At 34.5% G+C, this 24,107-nt stretch overlaps 3 protein-coding genes and 1 long non-coding RNA gene across 5 annotated transcripts; 3 read left to right on the top strand and 1 right to left on the bottom strand.

Moving 5' to 3' along the window:
- Positions 1-1,373: 1,373 nt before the first annotated feature.
- On the bottom strand, positions 1,374-6,252 carry LOC132111637 (iron-sulfur protein NUBPL-like). Its single transcript, XM_059519136.1, has 11 exons — positions 5,942-6,252; positions 5,635-5,782; positions 5,471-5,505; positions 5,275-5,365; positions 5,110-5,149; positions 4,489-4,579; positions 4,127-4,220; positions 3,732-3,817; positions 3,345-3,465; positions 3,075-3,157; positions 1,374-2,393 (listed from the first exon to the last, which is right to left on the bottom strand). Exons 1-11 carry the CDS (start codon positions 6,071-6,073, stop codon positions 2,331-2,333), a joined length of 984 nt encoding a protein of 327 aa, XP_059375119.1. The 5' UTR covers positions 6,074-6,252; the 3' UTR covers positions 1,374-2,330.
- A 43-nt stretch (positions 6,253-6,295) lies between these two features.
- LOC132111638 (D-aminoacyl-tRNA deacylase 2) lies at positions 6,296-7,257 on the top strand. The gene is made up of 3 exons (XM_059519137.1): positions 6,296-6,560; positions 6,649-6,718; positions 6,826-7,257. The coding sequence occupies exons 1-3, from the start codon at positions 6,447-6,449 to the stop codon at positions 7,146-7,148; spliced, it is 507 nt and encodes a 168-aa protein (XP_059375120.1). The 5' UTR covers positions 6,296-6,446; the 3' UTR covers positions 7,149-7,257.
- A 1,524-nt stretch (positions 7,258-8,781) lies between these two features.
- Positions 8,782-9,246, top strand: LOC132112090 (uncharacterized). Its single transcript, XR_009424884.1, has 3 exons — positions 8,782-8,843; positions 8,924-9,029; positions 9,109-9,246. It is a non-coding gene; the product is annotated as an uncharacterized LOC132112090 (long non-coding RNA).
- Positions 9,247-11,249: 2,003 nt separating this feature from the next.
- On the top strand, positions 11,250-23,835 carry LOC132111636 (protein lin-52 homolog). 2 transcript variants are annotated; one of them, XM_059519135.1, is made up of 7 exons: positions 11,250-11,382; positions 11,985-12,059; positions 12,271-12,308; positions 12,400-12,466; positions 12,727-12,810; positions 23,484-23,550; positions 23,582-23,835. In XM_059519135.1, the coding sequence occupies exons 1-6, from the start codon at positions 11,364-11,366 to the stop codon at positions 23,537-23,539; spliced, it is 339 nt and encodes a 112-aa protein (XP_059375118.1). In that variant the 5' UTR covers positions 11,250-11,363; the 3' UTR covers positions 23,540-23,550; positions 23,582-23,835. The 2 variants fall into 2 exon arrangements, with proteins under 2 accessions (XP_059375118.1, XP_059375116.1); XM_059519133.1 differs by having other exon boundaries at positions 23,484-23,835.
- Positions 23,836-24,107: the final 272 nt, after the last annotated feature.

Genomic DNA, 24,107 nt, shown 5'->3' with positions numbered 1-24,107 from the left:
TTTAACACATCCTTGCTGAATAAAAGTATTGATTTTATTTAATAAAAAAGAAAGAAAAAAAAAATTACTGACCAGTAGTGTATATTGTTATTACAAAATATTTATATTTTAAAAACATAGCTTTTTTTATTTTTTTACTTTTTATTCATCAAAGTATCCTAAAAAAGTGGTTTTTACACATTTTTATTTTATTTTTTCATTTAATTTCAGTTAAGTTAAACTAAATTAAAATGAGATCTGTTGCCTTGGCAACTAGTTGTCTAATAAAAACTCTATTTGTTTTATTTAAATGTAACTTTTTCCAGTCAAGTTTGTTTTAATTTTAGTTTCAATTTTAATTAACTATAACAACTCAGGTAATATGTACTGTCACATTAACAAACTGTTGTGCCCCTAAAGGTACAAATTATTGTTTTCTGAAAGTGTTCTGATGTTTCTCAGAATCAGGTCTCAATATGTAGCATTAATGAAGATTTATTTTACATGCCAACAGCATGCTTTGACAAACCTCTGCCTCAGAAGGCATGTACCTTACATAATTTTAATCAATTATACATATATGTGTTCTATTATACATGTGCAGATCACCATTCAGCCAATTTACAGGCATGAAGCCAATACTTTAGCCATGAAGACTTCATCATAAGCTAAGGATGCAGAGGTTACCACATATAGTTAAATAGTTAAGTCATTTGCAAAAATAATAGATGATCATTTAATCAGAATCTGAGTGAAAACCGTGCTGTTTTATGTATAAAAAAAAGGTAACTAGAATGATATACACCGAAGAGACCATTCCTGACCAATATTCATTTTAGACATCATAATCTTTCTTAAATGTCTTTTGTTTGCACCTCAGATTATTTTATTAACAGTATCTGCTCATGAATCAAAGATGACACAGAAATAAGTCTGCCCTCTGTCCTCTTGAGCTGCATAGCTACCCCATTTAATTATAGATTTTTTTCCATAGCCTTAGGAAGTAGAAGCTATAAGCCACATTTACCACATGGGGCAAAGTCTGCCTTTATAATGCCACTGATAACACCGCAAAAACACACTTTTAGAAATCTGTTTCTTCCCAGCTGGCAATTACCTGAAACATACTCAATCTGAATATGCCCATGTTATGCAGTCTCTCACAAGCAAATAAGGTTTCATGAGTGAAAGCTGTCTGATCTAGAATCAGATTTATGAATAGTCTTCTCCTATTCATTGAGAAATTCCCTTTCTCTGACAATAATCCCAGGCATAATTTCTGTGAATTCTATATGTCTATATGAATAGATGTTTATTTGCTGTTTACACGTTAAGGGCACACTCATGGGAGTGTGAGTCACACCACTGTGCTCAATGACATCAGTCAAGGCATGTTATGGGGATAACGCTTCCTTTATCGTGAAAACAAAGAGAAAATAAATAACACCAAATGTGAAAGCGTCCAAATTCATCTGAGGTCATTGTACAGCTGAAACCCCGGGGTCGGACTTCTGGGAACAGTTGAGCAATTGAGACTAAAAGAAAGCAAAATAGCTTCATTGCAGTGATGAATCACAGACGGGTCTGTCTGGCCACAGTTACACAGGGGTGGACTGAATACGGCTGTTTCAGCTGAGTCAAGGGAGCTGTGAAAATATGCAGGAAGTTATCATCCCATGAAAACTTCATTGCATTTCTCCTATTGGGCCAGGACCATTTCACTTTATTAAATGCAAGTTAAGTAACAAAAGACTCCAATCATGTTACTGTCAAAACAGTTTAAGTGAAAGACCTAATTTAGCTATCACTATAAATCAAAAAAGATGTATGAAAACATCTGCAGTGCCATCAAGTGGTTAAGTCCTGTAATGACCATCTTTATGTTGCAATAAAGTGTCTGTGGAATGATACTTTTCTGAAGTGATATCAATAACATTGATTGAAGCCACATTAAATTTGCCCTTTGAACAAGTTCCTTTTGGGTAAACATCTTGTCAATCTATTCTGGTGGGAAAGATCCACATCTGAGATTTGTACACTTGAACAGACATTACATTAGGGCACTTTTAATATGATCATAATTGCAGTGAGTTCTTATTTTCATCATTTCATACTTAAAATAGCTATATAATGAAAGCTTCCTTTCTGCAAAACTGTTTAAAATCAAAATGATTTATTAATATTTGTTATTTTAATCTCTGTAAATAATGAGCAATATGGCAGTGCATAAATAAAGAACATAAATTATAGTATTCTAATAGGTATGTGATACCAATCTGAATGGGTAAACAAGTTGATTAGGAGACAATGAATCAATACTGATAATTTTTCTCAGGTCAGCAAAACTACTTTTATCTTGGATGCTCCGCTAGTCGCCGTACTACTGCTGCTGCAACTCTTCTGTAAGCCTCGGCCTGCAGAACAGAGAAATATGAATAAACATATTAGAAAATTATTTCATAAATGTTATTTCAGATCCGTTGTACAAACCTTCGTAACTTGTATACATCTGAAACTCTGTCTGATTGAAATCTGCCAGTTGATTTGTTAGTTAACATTTTATGAATACAGTACATTCAAAGTGAATCATATTTGCATGACTGTTTAGAAATAACCAAATTTGAACATAAAATAGAAAGTCTCAAGGAGCATTTAAAACAGAATTAGTACTTGAAATAAAATAAAGTATATTGTGTCCAACTAACTTTACCATTGGTGTAGTTTATCTTAACTCTTGCTTTTAGATAAATGATATAATAATAATCATTTAAAAATTATAACATAATATATAAGTGTATTATATACACAATATATATCTTACCATTGTTATCAACACATGCTACAAAGTGGTTTAAGAAATATAATAACATAAAAATCTATGTTTATTTTACAAACATAACATGATTTATGAATAAAAGTATATTAAATACAATAAATATATGATATTTGCATTTCAATTTTGTCATTTATCAATACATGTTACTAAAGTAGTGTAGCAAGTTTTTGCACTCAAGGATCCTGAAACGCTTGCGGTAAAAAACTACCATAATGGAAAACAATGAAAAGCAAGACAGGAATCAACATGATTCACTTACTTCTGGACTATCTGGAGACGACACAACCACAGGCTGTCCCTTGTCTGACATCTCCCTAATGTTGAGATGAAGAGGAATGTCCCCTGGAGTGAGAAAAGAGAAACCCTGTGTCCTCACAAATAGCCCGATCCACTTGAATCAAATCTAGTTACATACAATTTGACTATATATTCTGCATTAAATTTGGTAATTGTCACAGTTTTTTTTTAAATGTGCTTCAATGCTAAAACAGTCATTCATAATGGAATACTTTATAGAGAATGGCTTTACCAAGCATCTCAACACCAAGGGTCCGAGCAAGCTCTCTCGCCCCATCTGAGCCGAAAATGTGTGTTTGATGACTGCATTTGGGACACTGGAAAACACTCATGTTTTGAACCAGACCTAGCACCTGAACGAGCAAAGCATATCCTTAAACATATTTATAAATCAAAATTAAATCATTTCTGTCAGAATTGACTGTCACAGAATTAACTGTGACAACAAGGGTTAAATATATTGATCTTAATATTTTAATGTCAATTTTACTGCTTCAGTGTTTTATTATTGCTAGGTCTATATCAGCATAAACCCAACCTGCTTAAACTCTATTACTTCCCACTATAAAATAATGACAAGTTGAAGCTGGAGCTTTAAACACAAAAGCAAATGCTTTACCGGAACGTTAACCTTTCTGAACATCTCGGCACCTCTTCGTGCATCTAGCAAGGCAATGTCTTGAGGTGTGGACACGATTACAGCCCCTGAAAGGCAAAACGGACATCAGTTTAGCATAAATTATACAACTAACTTTGCCATTTTGTGTACAAACCTGTCAAAAAGTACTTACATTATGTTTAAAAGCAGTAAAAATTGATTTCATAATGCATGTTCAACAAAACCATAATAAATCATAATAAATTACAACAAAACCTTAAATGATAAATATGAATTGGAAAAATCTGTGGTGCTGTGTTGTGACTGATATTAGGTAGAATGCTTCTTTCAGTTTGTAATAGATGCCGAAACGAGGCAGTTAAACCATAAATCAGCTGTAACATTTGTTTATTTACCTGCTATTGGAATATTCTGAGTAATAGACAGCTGGACATCTCCAGTTCCAGGTGGCATATCAATCACAAGGTAATCCAGATTCCCCCAATCTACCTGCATGGAAAAACTCATTAAAGTAGTGATTATGAAAGAAACAACAATGTTGAGTAAATTGGGTTATTTTCTTAGACTGTCTGCACAAAATGACAATTCTTGCATGAAACCAGGGTAGAGAATAATTCATGATGTGATAGTGGATAGAAAAATTGAACTCTATTGAAGAAATCCCATCTATTTGTGCTGGACGAGGACAATTAAGAAAAAAAATAGATATTCAACAAAATCCTATTATCAAGAGAATTTCCAAACCCAAATGACAGACCTGTCTAATGAGTTTCTCAATAGCTGACATCACCATCAGACCCCTCCACACAATAGGTGCGACCTCTTCAACCAGAAAGCCCATTGACATACTGTAGAGGAAGGAAGAAAAAAGTAAGACCTTAAACATTTGAAAATTAAATTGTATAAAAGAAAAAACTAAAATAAACCAACATTCTAAAGTTTGGGGTCAGGGAAAATACTGCATTGCATTTATCACACAAAGTGAAAAAAAGTTTCTACTAAAAATAATGCTGTTCTTTTGAACTTTCTAATCATCAAAGAATCCTAAAATAAATGCTGGTTTCTACAAACAGAACAACTGTTTTCAATATGATAATTATGAGAAACATTTCTTGAGCACCAAATCAGCATACTGTATAAGGATCATGTGACACTGAAGACTGGAGTAATGGCTGCTTAAAATACGGTTTCTCAGGAATTAATGAAATTTTAAGTTACTTTTTGGGGGTGGGGGGTCAAATAAATGCAGCCTTGGTGAGCAGAAAATACTTACTTTAAATACAAATGTAAAATCTTACAAACCCCAAACTTTTGATCACTTTTGAACAGTAGTCTACATAAAATAACACTCCTGCACTATAACTATTCATGCACTTACCAAGGAATTCCAAAATTCACAAGTGGTCTCATTAAGTTCTCTAAAAATAAAGAAAAGAAAGTCTATATCATATATTATCATTCAATCATATATGAATGGCAAACAAGTTTTCTTATTAAACATGATATATTTTGTTTACAAAGCAAATGTGGCCACAAAACTCACTGTCTGTTAATTCAGGGTTTCCTTTTAGGTTCATTAACTTTGGAATGGAGGGGCCATAGACATCAGCATCTAGAAGACCCACCGATTTACTCTACATGCAACAACAGTGCGAAAAAAGATATTAAAATCATCTAATAAAAAGGGCAATAATGTTGTGCTTTCAATATAATGGCTAAGACAGGGGCTATCTGGTTACCTGATCATTAGCCATAAGTCCAAGAGCAAGATTCACTGTGAAGACATTAAACTAAATTCAGAGAAATACTGGCAGTGGTCTTAAGAGTAAGACAAACAGATTGGAGATGACTGTGGCATGCCGCATGAAACAAACCAAGATCAATGAATGCAAACGACACATACCTGCTGTTGTGGACTTTCCCACCCCTCCTTTCCCCGATGCAACAACAAGGACCTCTTTGACTCCAGCTATGGGCTTCTGTTTTGGCAAACCTCGTGCCATGTGCTGCCTCTGTCTCTCCTGCAGAGCTCGTTCACCAGCACCTGAAGTCTGAACAGAAAAAAAGTGGGAAAATATGTGTCAGTATCACTGTCTATACTGTAATGTAGTTAAGTTTATGCATCTACGGTATACAGAATTAATAATTAGGGAACCTGTAATCACTAACGTAAAGTTACATTAAATTAATATTTAATGAGGTTCACTTACCTTGAAGCGGATTTCATGTCGATTTTGATTTGAAGGAATAAATCTGATAGGTAAGAATGGTGTGCCTATACTATTTGAGGACAGTGTATATATTTGCAAAAGCCTTTTGTAGCTGTCGTGTAATTTAACCATCTTATAAATCTTCCAGAGACACGAAATCTCAGACTACGTCACGAGAAAAACAAAGACATTAGACACCGCTATGATTTCCATGTGAAACTCGTTTCTATCGGTTTGGTACTAAATCATTTAATATCACAAATACAGCATGTTTTTTATATAAAGGGCATGAGATGTTGTGAAGTTGCGTCGCACACGCACTGTCGACTGACGATGACGTATGCTGTTTGGAATCTCACACGGAAGCGGAACCCCCTGTAGTTCCATAGTTCATTTCCATAATAAATGAACCCGCGAGGTTCATTTGAAATAAACTTCTGTTATTTAATGGAATTAAACTGATCGCTGACACTGTACTCGGCAATTTCCCTCTTATTTCGTAGCAATGTCCGAGAGTACAGAGAACTCCCTGAAAGCGCGAGTGATTCTCCAGCAGTGTCTGCATGCACGACTGCAGGTCAAACCTCCAGAAGAAGGGAGTGAGGCTGAATGGGTTGAGGTATGGGAAAAATAAATTAAATAACCTTAAACACAATTCTAGTTTTTGTCCAACTAATGGCCTGACTAATGTAATTCGGATTATTCAGATTAATAGGGGAATGGTTATCTACATCTGCTTTTTCAAAGGTGCAACTGAAGATATAATCCCCAAAATGGGTATGCAATTGCTCCTTTCTCACATTTGCAATAAAAACATATATATATCCATTATTTCTGAAATGGTATATAAACTATATTTCATTTAGCCTTTTTTTCTAACTCAGTGAACACACTGTTGAACATGAAGCTCTGTGAGACCGAATCTGGAAAGCACATCTCAGTGCTTCAGCTACCAGGAAGTGTTCTCATAGTACCGCAAGCTACGCTTGGAGGAAAACCAAAGGGAAAAGGGATGCAGTACCATGGCAACATTGGGAAAGATGAAGGCTTGAAGCTCTACAGCAGCTTTGTGTCTCATTGTCAAAGTGAACTCTCAACTTCCAGGAACAGTGACGCTGTTACAAAGGTCAGACATGGAACGTATGGAAACAGACAAGTCTTGAAGCTGGATACAAATGGACCTTATACTCATCTAATGGAGTTTTAAGGATTATACCATTTTAATTTGTTTATAGATCAGTAATATATGGGTGTACGGATCATCCACAACTGTTAAAGCTCCACTTCTGATTAAAATATCTGTAATGCTTACACCTGTGTTTGTTTTTGTGTTATCTTGTGTTATGATTCTTTTGTGCTTTGGTAGGTATGTTAAGTATATCTATCTATCAATCTATCCATCTATCTATCTGTCTGTCTGACTGTATATTGTACTTATCTGATAAAATAGTCCATAAATCAGCCATAATATTTGTTTATTTGGATGCTATTCAAATATAGTTGGACATCTCTTGTTCCAGGTGGAATTTCAATCACAAGGTAATCCAGATTTACCCAGTCTACCTACATATAAAAAGACATTACTGTAAAGGGGAAATAATATACTATAAATTGGATACATTTCTTTGTACTGCAGAAAAAGACAAATTTTCTACAGGCTGTGTGCTCTGCTCCTCTGGAAGGACCCTTCCCAAGTGGTGAGAGTTTTCATTCAGCAAAAACCTCAGTTGCATAAACATAGACACTATGTTAATAGTGTAACGCTCAACTAGTAGTTAGCCAAGTGACAATCAGTCTCATTTTTCTGATTAAAATTTGGCCAGTCTACATTTTTGTTACTGACTTGTTTTGACCTTCTAGAAGAAAACAAATTAGATGGCTAACATTTAGTGTCTACGCAGTGCAACCTGCCCCTGGTCTGTAGTGCAAGACATACCACAGAAAACCATTTTAACTGCGTATTACTCTTCTACAGGAGATGGGAACAAGTGGAGGTCACATGTAGCCCATATGTCAAAGAGAGCCCCAACACTCAGTGCAACATTGAGGATCTTATCCATCCTAAACCTATGTTCATATAGCTGCTTTTTAAAAATACGATAATAAGCAGAAATGTGCCATTGGAGGGGTTTTACTTAGCTGTTCATGTGACATCTTTTTATGTCTGCAGTGCCCAACATCAGTCTTTCAGTGCTCAAACCAACTTTCCTGGAGGTCCTCTGGGAGTCGCATATTGTGATGATCAGGGTAAGATTCTCCTAAAGGAAAATCTAACGCGTAAAATGTTGTTTTTACATCAGAATGGTTCATGAATTGAAAGTTGTATGGGTTTAAGTTTAGTAAAATGTGTATTTTTGTTTAGGGAAACAGTGGTTTGAAGCCCAAGGACAATGAGATAAACTCTAAGCCCTGGCCCATCAACTATCAGGTGTGTTGTGAAAGAAGTGTTAGACAGTTAAAAAAAAAACACTATTTAGAAAGCTTTATTTTAGTATTAATTATATAATGTTATAATATTTATACATTTAAAAAAAATAAGATTTAATTTTTATAATTTTAGTTTTGATGTTAGATTTAGTAATTTAACGTGCTTTTGTCATTTTTTTTATTATTATTTATATCCATTTTTTTATTTTTTGTAGTTTTAGTACTTCAGCATATTTTTAGCTAATTGCCAAGAAAACGTTTTTAACTGATTTTATTTCAGTTTTTATTTCTATTAAAAACTTTCTAATGAAAAAGTTTTTTATTCATTTATTTGTATTAGTTTAACTGACAAAACTGTTGTGAAGATCCAGATCTGTTGGAGTACAAACTCATTCTTATTCATTATTCATGATAGGGCTTGAGGTTTTCTGGAGTGAATGAGACCGAGTACCACGTTTATCTTCTCGGGAACCCTGTAAGTGTCTCTGTTTTTATGTCCTCTTCTTCCTAAGATATCTTGTCATATCATTACTGAAGATCACATTTAAATCTCAGGTCATCTGATGGCTGAACCTCTTTAGTCTTGCTCTGTTTGTTTTAATGCTGACAGTTGCATCTTTAGCAAAACAGAGAGGAGTGAAGATGGAGGGGATGAGGAAAGGTAAGCAGCACTACATAATGTGCAGCACTTAATAAGAGCCAATCAGAACAATTCCAAACCATCTGATGCTGTGTTTCAGTGCACTGTCACACTCTCATGGAGGGTGGTGGGATGCTGCTTTTGGGTTGGCTATTACACTACCTCCCGTTCTACATTATGGGTCGCATATTCTACTACCACCATTACTTTCCTGCCATATTCTTCAGCAGTATGCTCACAGGTACGACGGCAAACCAGATAACCAAAGTCACTGCCTACTCTAAGATATTCTTATCAAACTGTTTCTCTATGGACTAGAAGTTAATTAATTAGCATTACATACATTTTATGCTGCAATCAGAATTGCCATCTTGTAATCACAATAGTATTAAAGGAATAATTCATTAAAAAATTAACATTTGCTGAAAATGTATCACCAGTGAATGGGTGCCGTCAAAATGAGTGTGGATAAAAGATGATAAAAACATTTAGAACTGAACAGTTTTTTTCGTTTGCTTGATCTGTGCATATTTCTCTCCTGATATAGACAAAATGACTTTTTAAGTAGTAAAAAAGCAATGTTATGGATGGAGGACTCATATTTTAGACAGGAGCAATAGTTTGACGCTAGAAACATCCTAATGAATTTGATTCTAATAAACGCACAGCTTTTTGCTTCACAAGACACAACTGATGGGCTGGAGTCATGTGGATTGCTGGTGGATTGTTGTGATGTTTTTATCGGCTGTTTAGACTCTCATTCTGACGGCACCCATTCACTGCACTGGTGGACAAGTGATGTAAAGATAAAATTCTCCAAATCTCTCGCAATAAAAAAACAAACTCTTCCAGAAATTTAGCAGCATTAATAAGCCTATTAAAATGCAGCTTTTTATGAATGAACACATTTAATTCTAACATTTAATTACCTTCTTTATTTAAGGTACTCTGGACATCTTCCTTCAGAATTTACACCTTCTCTTTAGTTCATCCATATCACATTATTTTGTGAGGGGAGGTCATTTTATACTACTGTTAGGGTTCATCTACAGGTAAAACTCTACAATATTTAAATGCAGTTGTTTTTGGGCTCACATCACTTTTATACTTTTATTATTTTTAACTTTTTACAAGATTTCCTGTTGGAAATGTATAAAGTATGTTAATTTTATCTCATGCTGAACAAATGTTCTACAAATTCAGTCCATTTCTAATACTGATCTCACACTTTCAGCTTTTATCTCTTCCACCCTCTCTCCAATGGCATGAGGGGGCCGCTGGCGCATGACCCTGCCTTCTCGATTTTAGACAGTTTTGAAGGACTTCATTAAATGTTTTTAACTATTTCACTTGTTACATGTTGACTGGCTCATTTAATTGTGAAAGTATAGCCTTTACTCTGATGTTAGTCTGTGATTAGTTTTTTTAAATAGTATTTTAAAGTTAGTGTTTTACAGTCAAGATGTTTTAACAGCTGTAGCTGGACTAAACTAAATTGATAGAAGTAATAAAGTGCCTTTTAGGATTCAGATTTAAAGATGCTAGATGATGTATAAAATATTAACTTTTTCAGTTGTGTTTTGCACATTTCATTTGTTACATATTTAGTTTTTCCCTCAAAGAGAACAAAAAAATAATTAATGTATGCTATGCAAAAACAGCAATCTATGAAATACAGTGTATCACATTGTTATATTTCTCATCCACACAAGTTGTTTTTTTTATCAATCAAATTACCATGTATGGCTCATACCAAAGAATTTCATTTGGATTCATGTTTGGATGCTGGGTTTGTAAAATAATTAGCTGTGTCCCTTCGTAATTGTGTGACTGGAATTGTTGCCTGACATGCAGATTGATGACTGACTGAAATTAATACATTGCAAAAAACATTAGCTGGTATTTGGATTTTATTTGTGTTGCATTTGAGAGCAGCCCATTTTGCAACTTGGGTGATTTCTCCCACCATCTCAACTAGCTTTTCAATGTCTGTTCCTTTCTCTGACAGTCTCTAAATTTGTCATGTTTAAGTAATGTTACATATCACTTTATATTAATACACTGTAATGTTGCATAAATGGTCTATTCACTTTCACTGTATTAATTTGTTGCTAATATTTCTAACAAGTTATTCGGTTGTATTTTCTTAAATATAGCCTTTTTAACTCAAACTATTTAAAATTATACATTTTATTAAATTAACACCCTGTTAAAAATTGTTTCTCAACGGAGCTATGATGCGACCTTTTTTGCAGTCCATGGTTGCGACATCTCACGTAACGGGAGAGGGCGGAGCTACAGGTATTCAGGGCCTTCAGCTATTGGCTGCTTTGAATCACGTGCGTTGTTATCAACATGGCGTCTCCGAATGGAGGTAAATTTTAATTATCCTCTTTTCCTTGGTAACGTCAGTTGTTATTGTATTAGTGCACCGGACCGAATAACCTTTATAAACTATTATGCTAGTCAACATACCCTCTTAAATAATTAACGATTTCAGTTTTAAAAAAGGCTTCTTTTTTTTTGCGTCATAAAAATGTTTGGAGTCAGTCATTAGCAAGCTACGTGTCAACGACATCAGTTACTAACAGTTAAATATTATACTAATGTATTGATGCAGCGGTTAGGTGGAAAAAGGTTACTTTTTGTATCTTCTATTTTTAAATATAAATTTTTATTTATTTTTTAATAAGCATTGCTATCAATGCAGCTAGCTCAGCTGGGTCTCACTAATACAAACAGCTGAGTAAACATAACATAACCTCCCTCCATCGTGACTTGTCATAACATTATTATGTCCTGCATAACATGGGGATTGTTGCTCACCCACATTAGAATTGCACTTACATCTGTGGTAATATTGTATTTAATACTAGATTTAATAAATATAAATAAATATATTGCTGATCTAATTTCTGACACAGGGTTGTAATAAAGAGCATATATCATTTGTTATTTATTTATTTATATATATAGGTGAGGACTTTGAATCCTCTCTGCTAAGTTTTGAAAAACTTGACCGAGCTTCACCTGACCTGTGGCCGGAGCAGTGTAAGTTTGAGTATAATATTTTTGATTTGAACTAAAACAGTGTTTTAAAGGGTGTAATATTCACAGATGTTTCTACATATGACCCAAAGTCACATTTGTTGAAAAACAAATTTTTTTTCTTTTTTTTCTTTTTTTGCCTGTCATGTGCTTTTTTCATGAACATTTGAAAGTTGTTTGGAAAGTCCCATGTAATTTTAAAAACATTTCACAGTACCGGGTGTCTCTGAATTTGCTGCATCCTTCAAAAATGTGAGCAAAGAATCAGAATTATACATTAAAATAAATTATTTTGAAATTTTGCATTCAGACATAAAACTGAGACTTTTGTTTGTTGTTCCAGCCTATCACAAATTCTCCGCCCAAGTGGATGGCTGAACTGGAGACAGAAGATATTGAAATGTTGAAAGGTCTGTTGCCTTTTTCATAAAACCAAAACAAATTATAATAAGATTCTCAATGCATTATTTGAGCATTTTTATGTCATGGACCTGTCTGACAAATGCTTAGATCAATTAAAGAGCTTAATATGGTTAGATACATTGCAACATGAATTTAGAAAAGCTGTGGTATTTTTTGTATCATATGGTGATTTTTTTTTTTTATTAACTTATTTGTAGTGGCAGTGGCACTATGCTTGTTTTTATTATGTGTTTTTTTTTTTTACTAGAATTAGGAAGTTTGACCACAGCAAATCTGATGGAGAAGGTGAAGGGACTGCAGAATCTGGCTTATCAGTTGGGTTTGGAGGAATGTAAGTAATCTTAGTTTCTTAGAAACCTTTAGTCCATCTGTGCAGTGTTTAAGAAGTGGTTTAAAGCCTCCGCTAGATGGCGATATTAGCAAAGAAGAAAACGGTCAAAAAAACACAACAGCTGCTGTTGGCTTTATTATAGAGGTTCTTTAAGTCATATAAATTATTATAAATAATCTAGCACCTAAATCAATTTGAAACATACAAATATACATATTATTATATATATATATATATATATGTAATTCATTTATTTTAGTTGGTAAGTCCTAAATAGATCTCCACTCTATATTTAAACCGATTTATATTTTTCCCAGTAGTTCTAAAATGTTATGTCTCAAAATTTCTAGATGTAGTAATAATGTATACCAGCAGGATCACAGAAAAGATCAAATATTTGCTAGATGAAAATGGGCATCAAATGGACAATTATTGAGCAGTTTGAAAGTAATGCAGACCATGTCTGAACACTTGATTACAATAAATTGGATTTCTTTTGACATTTTTACTTTTTCGTGGCGTGTTCAAAATCATCCCTCAACAAACTTCATCTCAATGAGAAACATAGGGTGAATTCAGGTAAAATCTCACGCTCAAAACCATCTGTTTGCTTGAATTGACTATTATTTTGAACATGTATAAATTAATTCTTACTGACCTGAATTATTCATCCATACATTATTCTATTACATTTCAGTAAAGTTGATATTTTTAATGTGACATTTCATGTTTCTGTATTCACCATTTGTGACCCTGGACCACAAAACCAGTCTAAGAGTAAATTTTTCGAAATTGAGATTTATACATAATCTGGAAGCTGAATAAATAAGATTTCCATTGATGTATTGTTTAGTAGGATCGGAAAATATTTGGCCGAGATACAACTATTTGAAAATCTGGAATGTGAGGGTGCAAAAAAATAAAAAATGGAGAAAATCGCCTTTAAAGTTGTCCAAATGAAGTTTGGCAATGGCAATGAATATTACTAATCAAAAATATATAAAGAAAAATCAATAATTTTGACCCATACAATGTTTTTTGGCTATTGCTAAAAATATACCCCAAAGACTTAACTGGTTCTGTGGTCCAGGGTCACATTTAATATTTAAAACATCTGAATGTCTGTATAAGTGCCAGCTCAAAAGGTTAAATATACCACTTTTAGGTACAGCTCCCATGTCGTTTTTGCTATGTTAAAATTGCATTTTTTCACCAATAGAAAGGCATAACCTGAGTCTGTTCTGCCTGCGTTTAATATCTTTGACTTTACACCCAGTTGGCTTTCTAGCAGTCAGTGTAATAAGTCAACCTAGATGTCTCCACCCTCCTGTTATTTTATCCTCTGCTTGTTCATGATGTAGTCTCTTCACTTCTTTAGGAATGCAACATGCTCCAAGACATTTACTCTTTTTAACAGGAGTCAGAAAATTAATTTCCAATGCTGAAAGCAGGTTCTCTCCATCTAATATATAACCTGTTATTTAGTGTGAGCTTGGTTTCACATTTGTTTCTTATATATTTTTGGCTATACCCACCTACCGGTAACTTTAGTCTCAGGTCAGACTTGGTGCTGTAGTGTGGAAATATACTGGTGAAGTGATGAGAGGTCACCTTGTGAGTTCACTGCCGATTTGTAAAATCTCCATCTAGAGCGCATGATTAAAGTAGGCTCATTCAACCAAGATTATGCCAAATGTAATTTGTCACAGCTTGTGCCTTTGAGCGAAAGAATAGTTAGAAACAGTCAACTGCATGTACTTCACAAATTTTGTGTAAAACCAAATGATCAGGTTCTCAAGCATAATTTGAGAATGATCCAATGAGCATCTTGTGCTTTATTGGAAACAAGAACATCTGAATGTCAGGTGTTCACATGATTAACGTATTTAGATTAGTAACCTAGAGAGTTCAATGCCGTATTCATTTTATCTGTTAAAAAGTTAAGATTTTACAGAAATGTATAATTCTAATAATTATATTTTTAAAAACAAATATTCATAAAAAATCCTGGGATATATATATATATATATATATATATATATATATATATATATATATATATATATATATATATATATATATATATATATATATATATATTGCAGAATCGTTCTGCATCATCTCAATATTCTATATTTCAATATCGTATTTCAAATAAATGTACTGTTATGTAAAACCTCTGCACTGAGGAGACAGATATGAAATTATGATTATCATTCGGCTCAGAGCAGCATTTAACGTGGTGCTCTTCTATGTGGCGTGGCTTAATTTTTTTCCTTCTAGCTGTCAAGGGAAGCCTTGTAAATCTGAGCTACTTTTTCATCATGATTCTTTCTCTCTTCAGCACCTTTAAACGAGCTGACGAGAGGTAGTGCTAGGAGACGGGAGGGTGAGGAGGAGGAGGAAAAAATTTACTGCACCTTTGGCACGATGGCCATTAAAGTCCTGATCTGGTTAATGGGGATAATGCAATCAGGCAGTGAAAGCTCACCCCAAAGGCAAGGTTATAAGCCACACATTTGTTTTATATATTTATTTCGACCTTCGTCTCTTCCACATGCAGATGCCGAGCCTTTAGATGCATTAGCCACCTATCTTTGGGAGGGAGGATATGATCAACAGCAGCATAAATTAAGCTTTGATTAATCTTGGACTTATGTTAAGCTTAAAATATATAAATAACTGTATATTAAGTATCTTAATGGCTTGATCTTGAAGTGGATTCGCACATTTACATCTGTAAGTACTACATGAGAGGTGCGTAAACCTTTTGCACGTGCAACCATAGGCAAATAAGGATAACATGTGCATGTTTGTATATTTATTTGTGTGTGTGAGAGCGTGACATGTGCCACACCAGTCTCCTTGGGGACATTTACCCCTCCTCTCCTAGCTGAGTGACGCTGATCAGGGTCGTTGTGGGAGGGCCTGACGCGTGCCTACCCCTCCAGCCCCCCACCAGTACCCATCTGCTGCGGGCTGTGATGAATGCTGCTGTCGGGGGGCTGCTGAGCATGGTCATCAGGCCCCTCTGCTCCCACAGGACCAGTCACTACACTGATAAGTACTGTTATTGAAGGTAATTGAATGGAGAGTGCTCCTCTGGGACAGCCAGGCCTCAGGCGATGCTGATGATATCTCTGATTCCACTGCGGCGGCGTGCACAGATGATGTAACACACTTGTTTCTACTTGAGTAATTGTGGGGTGTTTTTTTTTTTAATGGGCGTCAAATAATCTGGACATAACTTGTAGGTCTAACCAGATTGCTAATGTATTTTTGTGTGTGGGGGGGGTAGCAAAATAAGCATCAGAAAAATAGGAATGGGTTAAATGTATTAATAGTGATCACTAAGGGGTTTTCAAAACTCCCTAACCCTGAGGATTAAATGTGTAATATCTTAAATCATGCAGCTTGTTGAAGAGAGGTGTGTATTACTTTTCAGATTTAGCAGTGTACCAAAAACCTCTCAAACATCTTTGCAATTATATAGCAAAGCCCTGGCAACCATCTTCTTGCAGTAAAGTAGCACTTACATAAATGTAGTTAGTCTTATGTTTCCCTGGACAGATATCATGATTGCTGTTTATTACAGAGGCTACGATAGGAACACATATGGATCAAAGACAAATAAGAGTGTCCAAGATAAAGAAATTGATAAGTCTTTTTAAAATCAATAAAAAATCAAAATCAAAATTTTTTTTTCAATGTACTTGTTTTTATTTATGATGGAATTTTGTTTTGTTTTTACGTTTTTGTACCATTTTCAAGAAATTGCTCTAGAAATGTCATGTAACTATCATAAAAAATATAATATAATTTGTACATTTCCTTACACTTTGAATACATGTGAGTGTGTATCTTTTTCAAACACATTATATAGTGTTATAAAAGTGTTATATATATATATATATATATATATATAACAGTACAGACCAAAAGTTTGGACACACCTTCTCATTCAAAGAGTTTTCTTTATTTTCATGACTATGAAAATTGTAGAGTCACACTGAAGGCATCAAGGGCTATTTGACCAAGAAGGAGAGTGATGGGGTGCTGCGCCAGATGACCTGGCCTCCACAGTCACCGGACCTGAACCCAATCGAGATGGTTTAGGGGTGAGCTGGACCGCAGACAGAAGGCAAAAGGGCAAACAAGTGCTAAGCATCTCTCGGGGAACTCCTTCAAGACTGTTGGAAGACCATTTCAGGTGACTACCTCTTGAAGCTCATCAAGAGAATGCCAAGAGTGTGCAAAGCAGTAATCAAAGCAAAAGGTGGCTACTTTGAAGAACCTAGAATATGACATATTTTCAGTTGTTTCACACTTTTTTGTTATGTATATAATTCCACATGTGTTAAATCATAGTTTTGATGCCTTCAGTGTGAATCTACAATTTTCATAGTCATGAAAATAAAGAAAACTCTTTGAATGAGAAGGTGTGTCAAAACTTTTGGTCTGTACTGTATATATATATTTATATATATATATATATATATATATATATATATATATATATACACACACACACACACACACAAAAAGTGTATTTAGTGTATGTATATATATATATATATGTGACTTATTGACCTTGACACGCAGTCATGAGGGTCTGCAGAGGTCCTCTCTATGATGTCATTTCCGGTGTTTCTTCCCTACATGTTTCTGAATTTTGGTCATGCCACATTGACTTTGCTGACTGTCAGAAGTTAAATATAATTTTCAAAAGTTTTGAAGTTTGGAAGCTTTGCTATAAAATGTTCCCCAAGAAATAATACTGACTAATTATGCCAAGCTATTTTGCTATAATTGTTTTTTTGTTTTTGTTTTTTATTAAATAATATTTCAGTATTTTTATAATTTTTTCTTTGTTATAATCTTAGGACAGTTTTTTTGTTTTTCATTTTTGACTACCTGAAAGCCCCTAAAAATAAATAAAAATAAATAAAAAATCAAAATGAATTTGAATTTATAACTTGCTCAGTATATTCAAACAGTTCTATGTATAAATAAAATTTGTATGTATTTTTGAACAAATAAATAGATCCTCACAAAACAATGGGTGTCATGTCTCTGACCCATACATGGTGCTTCATATAGGAAGAAAACATCCTAAAAGTTAAAGATTTACAATTTGGAACAAAACTCTGGCTCGCAACATCCAAGAACCCCCTGCTGTTCAATCTGTTCCTGCTCCCCGTACGAAGGTCACACCCGTCCAGCGCTAATGGCCCCAGTGTTCACTGCCTCCTCCCGTAGATCAATCTCTTCTCTATTAAGCGAAGTGTGTCGCTGAATATGATTGCAGTGATGCCACCCTACCGTAGTAATGTGCTTCCATCAATCCATCAGAGACACCCGAGCACAGGGGCAAGCGGTTATGAAGTGCTTCTAGATGACAGGCTGAGTGTGGGGAAAGCTCTCCGACTTCCTGTCCACTCATCTTCCCCTCCCCTCACACACTATTCCTGCTTCTTTATGCATTACAGTGCCTGACTGGAGTAGGGAGTGTTTGTGGAATCACATTTAAAATATAATCCTTAGTTGTCCTTATTTAATTCATTTTGACATCATTCAGACCTTTCGACTGCACAGATACACCGAGCTCTGCTCAGATTTGGACACGCACAGCGGGAGAGTGGAGGAAATTCATCTAACTCACTCTCCCTTCTCTGTCCTAGCCACCACCTCTGTCAACAGATCAGAAATGACACCCTATTTCCATAAATACATTAGGAATTCATTGGATTTCCTTTCCTGGCTAATCATAGCGCCTGTGTGAAACCTTTTAGGGTTTTTAATGAATGAATTTTGACTGATTGCCTATTAATAAGGACACCTCTTGAACAGGGATAGGCTGTGGCAGGGCTGGCTGGTGTTCGTCAGCGCGTGTGTGTAATGATTCGTGGTGTCAAGCGGTTGGAGGGAGCATGAGAAGAGGAGAGCTCTCGGCTGAGGAAGCAGTGGCTCCCTTGGGAAATCACTCACCATGTCTGCATCTTAAATATCTCTGTGAAGTATCAATAAGTAGGTAATTGAATTTTGAACACAAACATGAGCATCAGGTGTATGTGTTCCAATGGAGGGACGAGAGGGTGGGTTTATGTGCGAGTGTGTGTCTGTCCTCCCCCGTCCCATGAGGTTTAGGCAGCGAGAATAGATGTTAAATCTATTAAATAAAGATTACTCCCCGTAATAACCAAGTGGCAGTTTCAGATGTGCAACAGGGGTACGATTAGTGTGTTTGACTGCTAATGAAAGTGAATTGGGGCAGTCAGGTTTTGGAGAGAATTTAGTTTAAGGTCCGGGGATTCATTTTCTCCTCCGGCTTAAAAACAAACTGTATTGTCTCTAGATGTGCTTTAAAGGGCCTCTAAAAGATGCTTACATCTCCCAAGATAATAGCGCATTCATTACAGTTAAACTGCATTGATTTTGAAACAGAAAAGTGTAATGGTAGCTTATAATTGATCATATTTTATTTAATGTGTTGTTTGCAATCCTATGCAGTTATTATATATATATATATATATATATATATATATATATATATACACACATATATATATATATATACACATATATACAGTACAGACCAAAAGTTTGGAAACATTACTATTTTTAATGTTTTTAAGAGAAGTTTCTTCTGCTCATCAAGCCTGCATTTATTTGATCAAAAATACAGAAAAAAATTTAATATTGTGATATATTATTACAATTTAAAATAATTGTTTTAAATGTATTATACTTTAAATTATCTTTTATTTCTGTGATGAAGAGCTGAATTTTTAGGATCATTATCACATGATCCTTTAGAAATCATTCTAATATGATGATTCATTATCAAAGTTGGAAACAGTTCTGCTGCTTAATATTTTTTCAGAACATGTGATACTTTTTTAGGATACTTTGATGAATAAAAAGTAAAAAAAAAAAAAAGCTATGTTTTTAAAATATAAATATTTTGTAATAACAGTCATTTTTTTATTTCTTTTTTTAAAATAGAATCAATACTTTTATTCAGCAAGGATGTGTTAAATTTATAAAAAGTGATAGTAAAGAAAATATATTATTAGAATATATATTATTAGAATTTTTTTTTTTTAATAAATGCAGTTCTTTTTAACCTTTTATTCATCAAATATATTAGACAGCAGAACTGTTTCCAACACTCATAATAAATCAGAATATTAGAATGATTTCTAAATGATCATGTGATAGACTGGATGTTACATGTGACACTGAAGGCTGGAGTAATGATGCTGAAAATTCAGCTTTGCATCACAGGAATAAATTATTTTTTAAAAGTATATTCAAATAGAAAATTATTATTTTAAGTTGTAATAAAATTTCACAATATTACTGTTTTTTCTGTATTTTTGATCAAATAAATGCAGGCTTGATGAGCAGAAGAAACTTCTTTCAAAAACATTAAAAATAGTAATGTTTCCAAACTTTTGGTCTGTACTGTATATATATATATATATATATATTAGGGGTGTAACGGTACGCAAATCACGGTTCGGTACGTACCTCGGTTTTAAAGTCACGGTTCGGTTCATTTTCGGTACAGTAAAGGAAAGAAATGCAAAACATTAAACTGCAGGTTGTTTATTTTGCCGTCAATACTTTTGACGGAGTCCTTTATTAGTAGGCTTTATATTTATGCTCAACATGAAGTATAGATACTGTTGTAGTGATGACAAGATCCTGGTCTGCTGCGTCAGGCACGATTCTGGTGTGTAAAGACACAGAAAACGCGAAGCAGCCATCACACAACTGACCCGCAGCAGAAACGCCACACTCACGCCACGCAGCCAGTGTGTCACCGGCCTTAGAATCAGCTGCAGGACGGGATTTGCGGGATTTGCGTAGTCGGACTCGTAATCGAAAGGTTGTGAGTTCGAGTCTCGAGCCGGCAGGAATTGTGGGTGGGGGGAGTGCATGTACAGTGCTCTCTCCACCCTCAATACCATGACTTGGGTGTCCTTGAGCAAGGCATCGAACCCCCAACTGCTCCCCGGGTGCTGCAGCATAAATGGCTGCCCACTGCGGGTGTGTGTTCACAGTGTGTGTGTTCACTGCTCTGTGTGTGTGCACTTCGGATGGGTTAAATGCAGAATTCTGAGTATGGGTCACCATACTTGGCTGAATGTCACGTCACTTTCTTTTTTTTCACTTATATATATATATATATATATATAATTTTGATTAAATTATAATGTCATATATATATATATATATATATATATATATATATATATATATATATGACATTATAATTTAATCAAAATTATAGCTGTCGTGTCATTTGATTAATGTTAAATATGATGTAAATATGACTATTTAATTGTTAAATTGTATATTATAATAATATATGATGCATATATTTGTATATATTTATTTAAATAAAAATATAAAAAAAAAAATATATTATATATATATATAAAGAAAACATTATTTTTAAAGCAACCAAACATTACATTACAGTTTGTAGTGCTTTAATTTTGCTCATGTATTTGCTCATTTGTGTTGATGTTATTTTGTCTATTAACTCATCATGAAGCATATTTGCCTTATTAAAATATTTATGAGTGTTCATACAACATCAAGAAGATAATATGGCCTCTGGAATACATAATATGCCATTTAATATAGATGTCACCGGCAACAAGCTTCTGATTAACTAAGTACAGAATTAGTAATTGACCTTTCTAATCAACTAAACAAATCTCTAACTCCTGCTAATCAGTATTGATCTGCCCTGTCCAGTGACAGCACCAGCTTTGTGCACGTGTGTAAATGCTCATACTTGTGTGTGTGTGTGTGTGTGTTTGAGCACAGTCGGCTAGCTGGCAGGACCCTCTACACTCCCCTTTTTAATCTAACTCACTCAATGCAAATCATTTCCCTTCTGCTCTGACGGGATTTGAGGATAAATGGAAATCTAATTAATGAGTGGATCAGAGGGGTGCACTCTGGTGAAGGGGTCTCGTGGGAGCCAGACAGACTCCTGTATTGTTTTGGACAGAAAGTGTGACGAAGATTGGGAGAGGGGTAGTAAGAGTAAGAGTGGGGTTGGTCATTCAGCTATGACAAAGCTCTTGCCCCCTGTTTGTGGACCCCTCCAGAAACCAGTGGCCCATTTAACAAGCATTAGCCTTCCCATCATTGACATTAAACCTGGGATTAAGACACACATTTACTTATGGAAAGCACTTGGAAGGCATTAGTGAGACTGCCGTGTGAATGTTTAGTGACTGCATTATCTTATAATGCCCGTCATTACTTAAATGTTTATCTTATAATGGTGATATCTGTTGTATTAATACACTGAAGATTAGGTTGTATTTCAGGCTTTCCTCAGCTTTCTCAGGGATCCAATAGTCAGGAGTCAAGTGTTCATCTGTCTACTGTTTGAACCTGTGCAATGGAAAGTAGAAATAATCAAACTGCTCTTTAAACCTGTGAATTTCCCGCCAAATATTATTTTGGGTATTTTGTAACCTTTAAATTTATGTGCAATGCATTTTTAATGTAATGTAAACTGGTTACAATACACACCATTTTAGATTTAAAGTGTGTGTGATGAATGTTAAGACGATTAAAAATATATTAGTTTGTAGAAAAATATCTTAATCTAAATAATAATAATAAAAAAATATACATTTGAAATGTATTAATACATATATTTTCTGTTGTGGGGTCAGTACGTTTTTTTATTTATTGAAAGAAACAGTTATACTTTTATACTGCAAGCTTGCATTAAATTGCATTAAAAAGTGACCGTAAAGGCATTTATGATCTTACAAAAGATTTACATTTCAAACCAGCGCTGTTCTTTTGAACTTTCTATTTGTGAAAATAAAATCCTCAAAAAGTGTATCATGGTTTCCACAAAAAAAAAAACAGATCAAATGCTTTCAACATTGATAATAGTAAGAAATGTTTCTCGAGCACCAAATCAACATATCAGAATAATTTCTGAAGGATGGTGTGACTCTGAAGACTGGAGTAATGTCTGCTTTCCCATCACAGGAACAAATTACATTTTAAAATATATAGAAAACAGTTATTTTAAATTGTAAGGACATTTCACAATATAACTGCTGTTACTGTATTTTTTATAAATTAAATGCAGCCTTGGTGAGCATAAGGCTTCTTTCAAAAACATAAATTCTTACTAAGCCATAATTAATAATCTGAATCCAGGTAGCATCATGTTTGATCCAATGATAGACCGCTGAAGATGAATCCACTGACACTTGCGCCTATCATTAAGATGCCACACAGGGAAGCTCATCTAAATTACAATTATTTCATTAGCTGCCGCCCAACACTGTGGCTTAGCCTGTCCCTCACACCCATCACTTCCTGCCCGAAAGCTCATCAGTGCCTGTGTCAGCCTGACCACAGGAGGGGTCATAGCTGTTACACCTCCAGCTCTATACGCTCACAAGAGTTGGCTGTAGATTATGTACAGCTTTGAGAATGAAGATGGAAAAACTTGAACAACTTTAATGAAGTCCATTATATTTACTTCAATAATTTCTCAAGATCTCGCTCTCCATGATTAAAATATACCATGGAAAGTTACTTTAACTGTGTCTGATAAGGTTTGGAGACTGTATTTGATATCACAATAACCTTTGACCTTTTATTTCCTTTTCCAGCTCGAGAAATGACAAGAGGGAAATTCCTAAACATCTTGGAGAGACCCAAAAAGTGAAGACCCAGATGGTGACCGCTGACCAGTTTGCTCAGTGACCAGTTGATTGTGAGCTTGTAAGGCAAAACACAGTAGCATAATACGCTAAATTTTAAAGGCTTTCACTAATATTTGACTGATTTGGAGTCAAAAAACCATAACACCATAATCATTTTTTGTATATATGTTTATTAGAGTAGAAAGGCAAGGATAGTGCCGTGCTCTTCAGTAAATGTTCATTAATGTATTTATTTTTCACTTTACACTTTAATACAACTTCAATTGTTTTAATAAAAATACAGTGTTGTTTAAATAAAGTGTAATTGGTTGTGCTCTTGTCTACATGTCCCTTTTAGATTAGAATTTTTTTTTATTTTTCAACATTTTAAAGACTTTTAGAATGCTTTTGGCATCAGCTAGTGCAGCTTTGCTTCCTATTGGCCATCCAGTGATGTTTCCTAAAAGTAGCTTCCATTAAACAATGATGGAGTTCATAAATAACATTCAAACTTTTAATTAGGGCAATAACTTCATGCCTGTGCCACTCCATTGACTGCTCCATTAACGGCTCTCTTTTGCTCTGGACATG

This window comes from Carassius carassius, chromosome 31 (assembly GCF_963082965.1).
Source record: "Carassius carassius chromosome 31, fCarCar2.1, whole genome shotgun sequence".
In the NCBI taxonomy this organism is placed as follows: Eukaryota; Metazoa; Chordata; class Actinopteri; order Cypriniformes; family Cyprinidae; genus Carassius; species Carassius carassius.
Note: the sequence above shows the minus strand (reverse complement) of the source record. Positions and strands in the feature narration are given on the sequence as shown.

Excerpts from the sequence above, each read along its gene's own strand:
- LOC132111636 (XM_059519135.1), top strand. Across the intron at positions 12,060-12,270 it reads TGACCTGTGGCCGGAGCAGT|TACCGGGTGTCTCTGAATTT; the intron begins GTAAGTTTGAGT and ends AACATTTCACAG. Across the intron at positions 12,309-12,399 it reads TTGCTGCATCCTTCAAAAAT|CCTATCACAAATTCTCCGCC; the intron begins GTGAGCAAAGAA and ends TTGTTGTTCCAG.
- LOC132111638 (XM_059519137.1), top strand. The coding sequence starts at position 6,447 with ATGTCCGAGAGTACAGAGAACTCCCTGAAAGCGCGAGTGATTCTCCAG. Across the intron at positions 6,561-6,648 it reads GTGAGGCTGAATGGGTTGAG|ATTAATAGGGGAATGGTTAT; the intron begins GTATGGGAAAAA and ends CGGATTATTCAG. Across the intron at positions 6,719-6,825 it reads AGATATAATCCCCAAAATGG|TGAACACACTGTTGAACATG; the intron begins GTATGCAATTGC and ends TTTCTAACTCAG.
- LOC132111637 (XM_059519136.1), bottom strand. The coding sequence starts at position 6,073 with ATGGTTAAATTACACGACAGCTACAAAAGGCTTTTGCAAATATATACA. Across the intron at positions 5,506-5,634 it reads GGGAAAGTCCACAACAGCAG|TGAATCTTGCTCTTGGACTT; the intron begins GTATGTGTCGTT and ends ATGTCTTCACAG. Across the intron at positions 4,221-4,488 it reads TTGAGAAACTCATTAGACAG|GTAGATTGGGGGAATCTGGA; the intron begins GTCTGTCATTTG and ends TTTTCCATGCAG.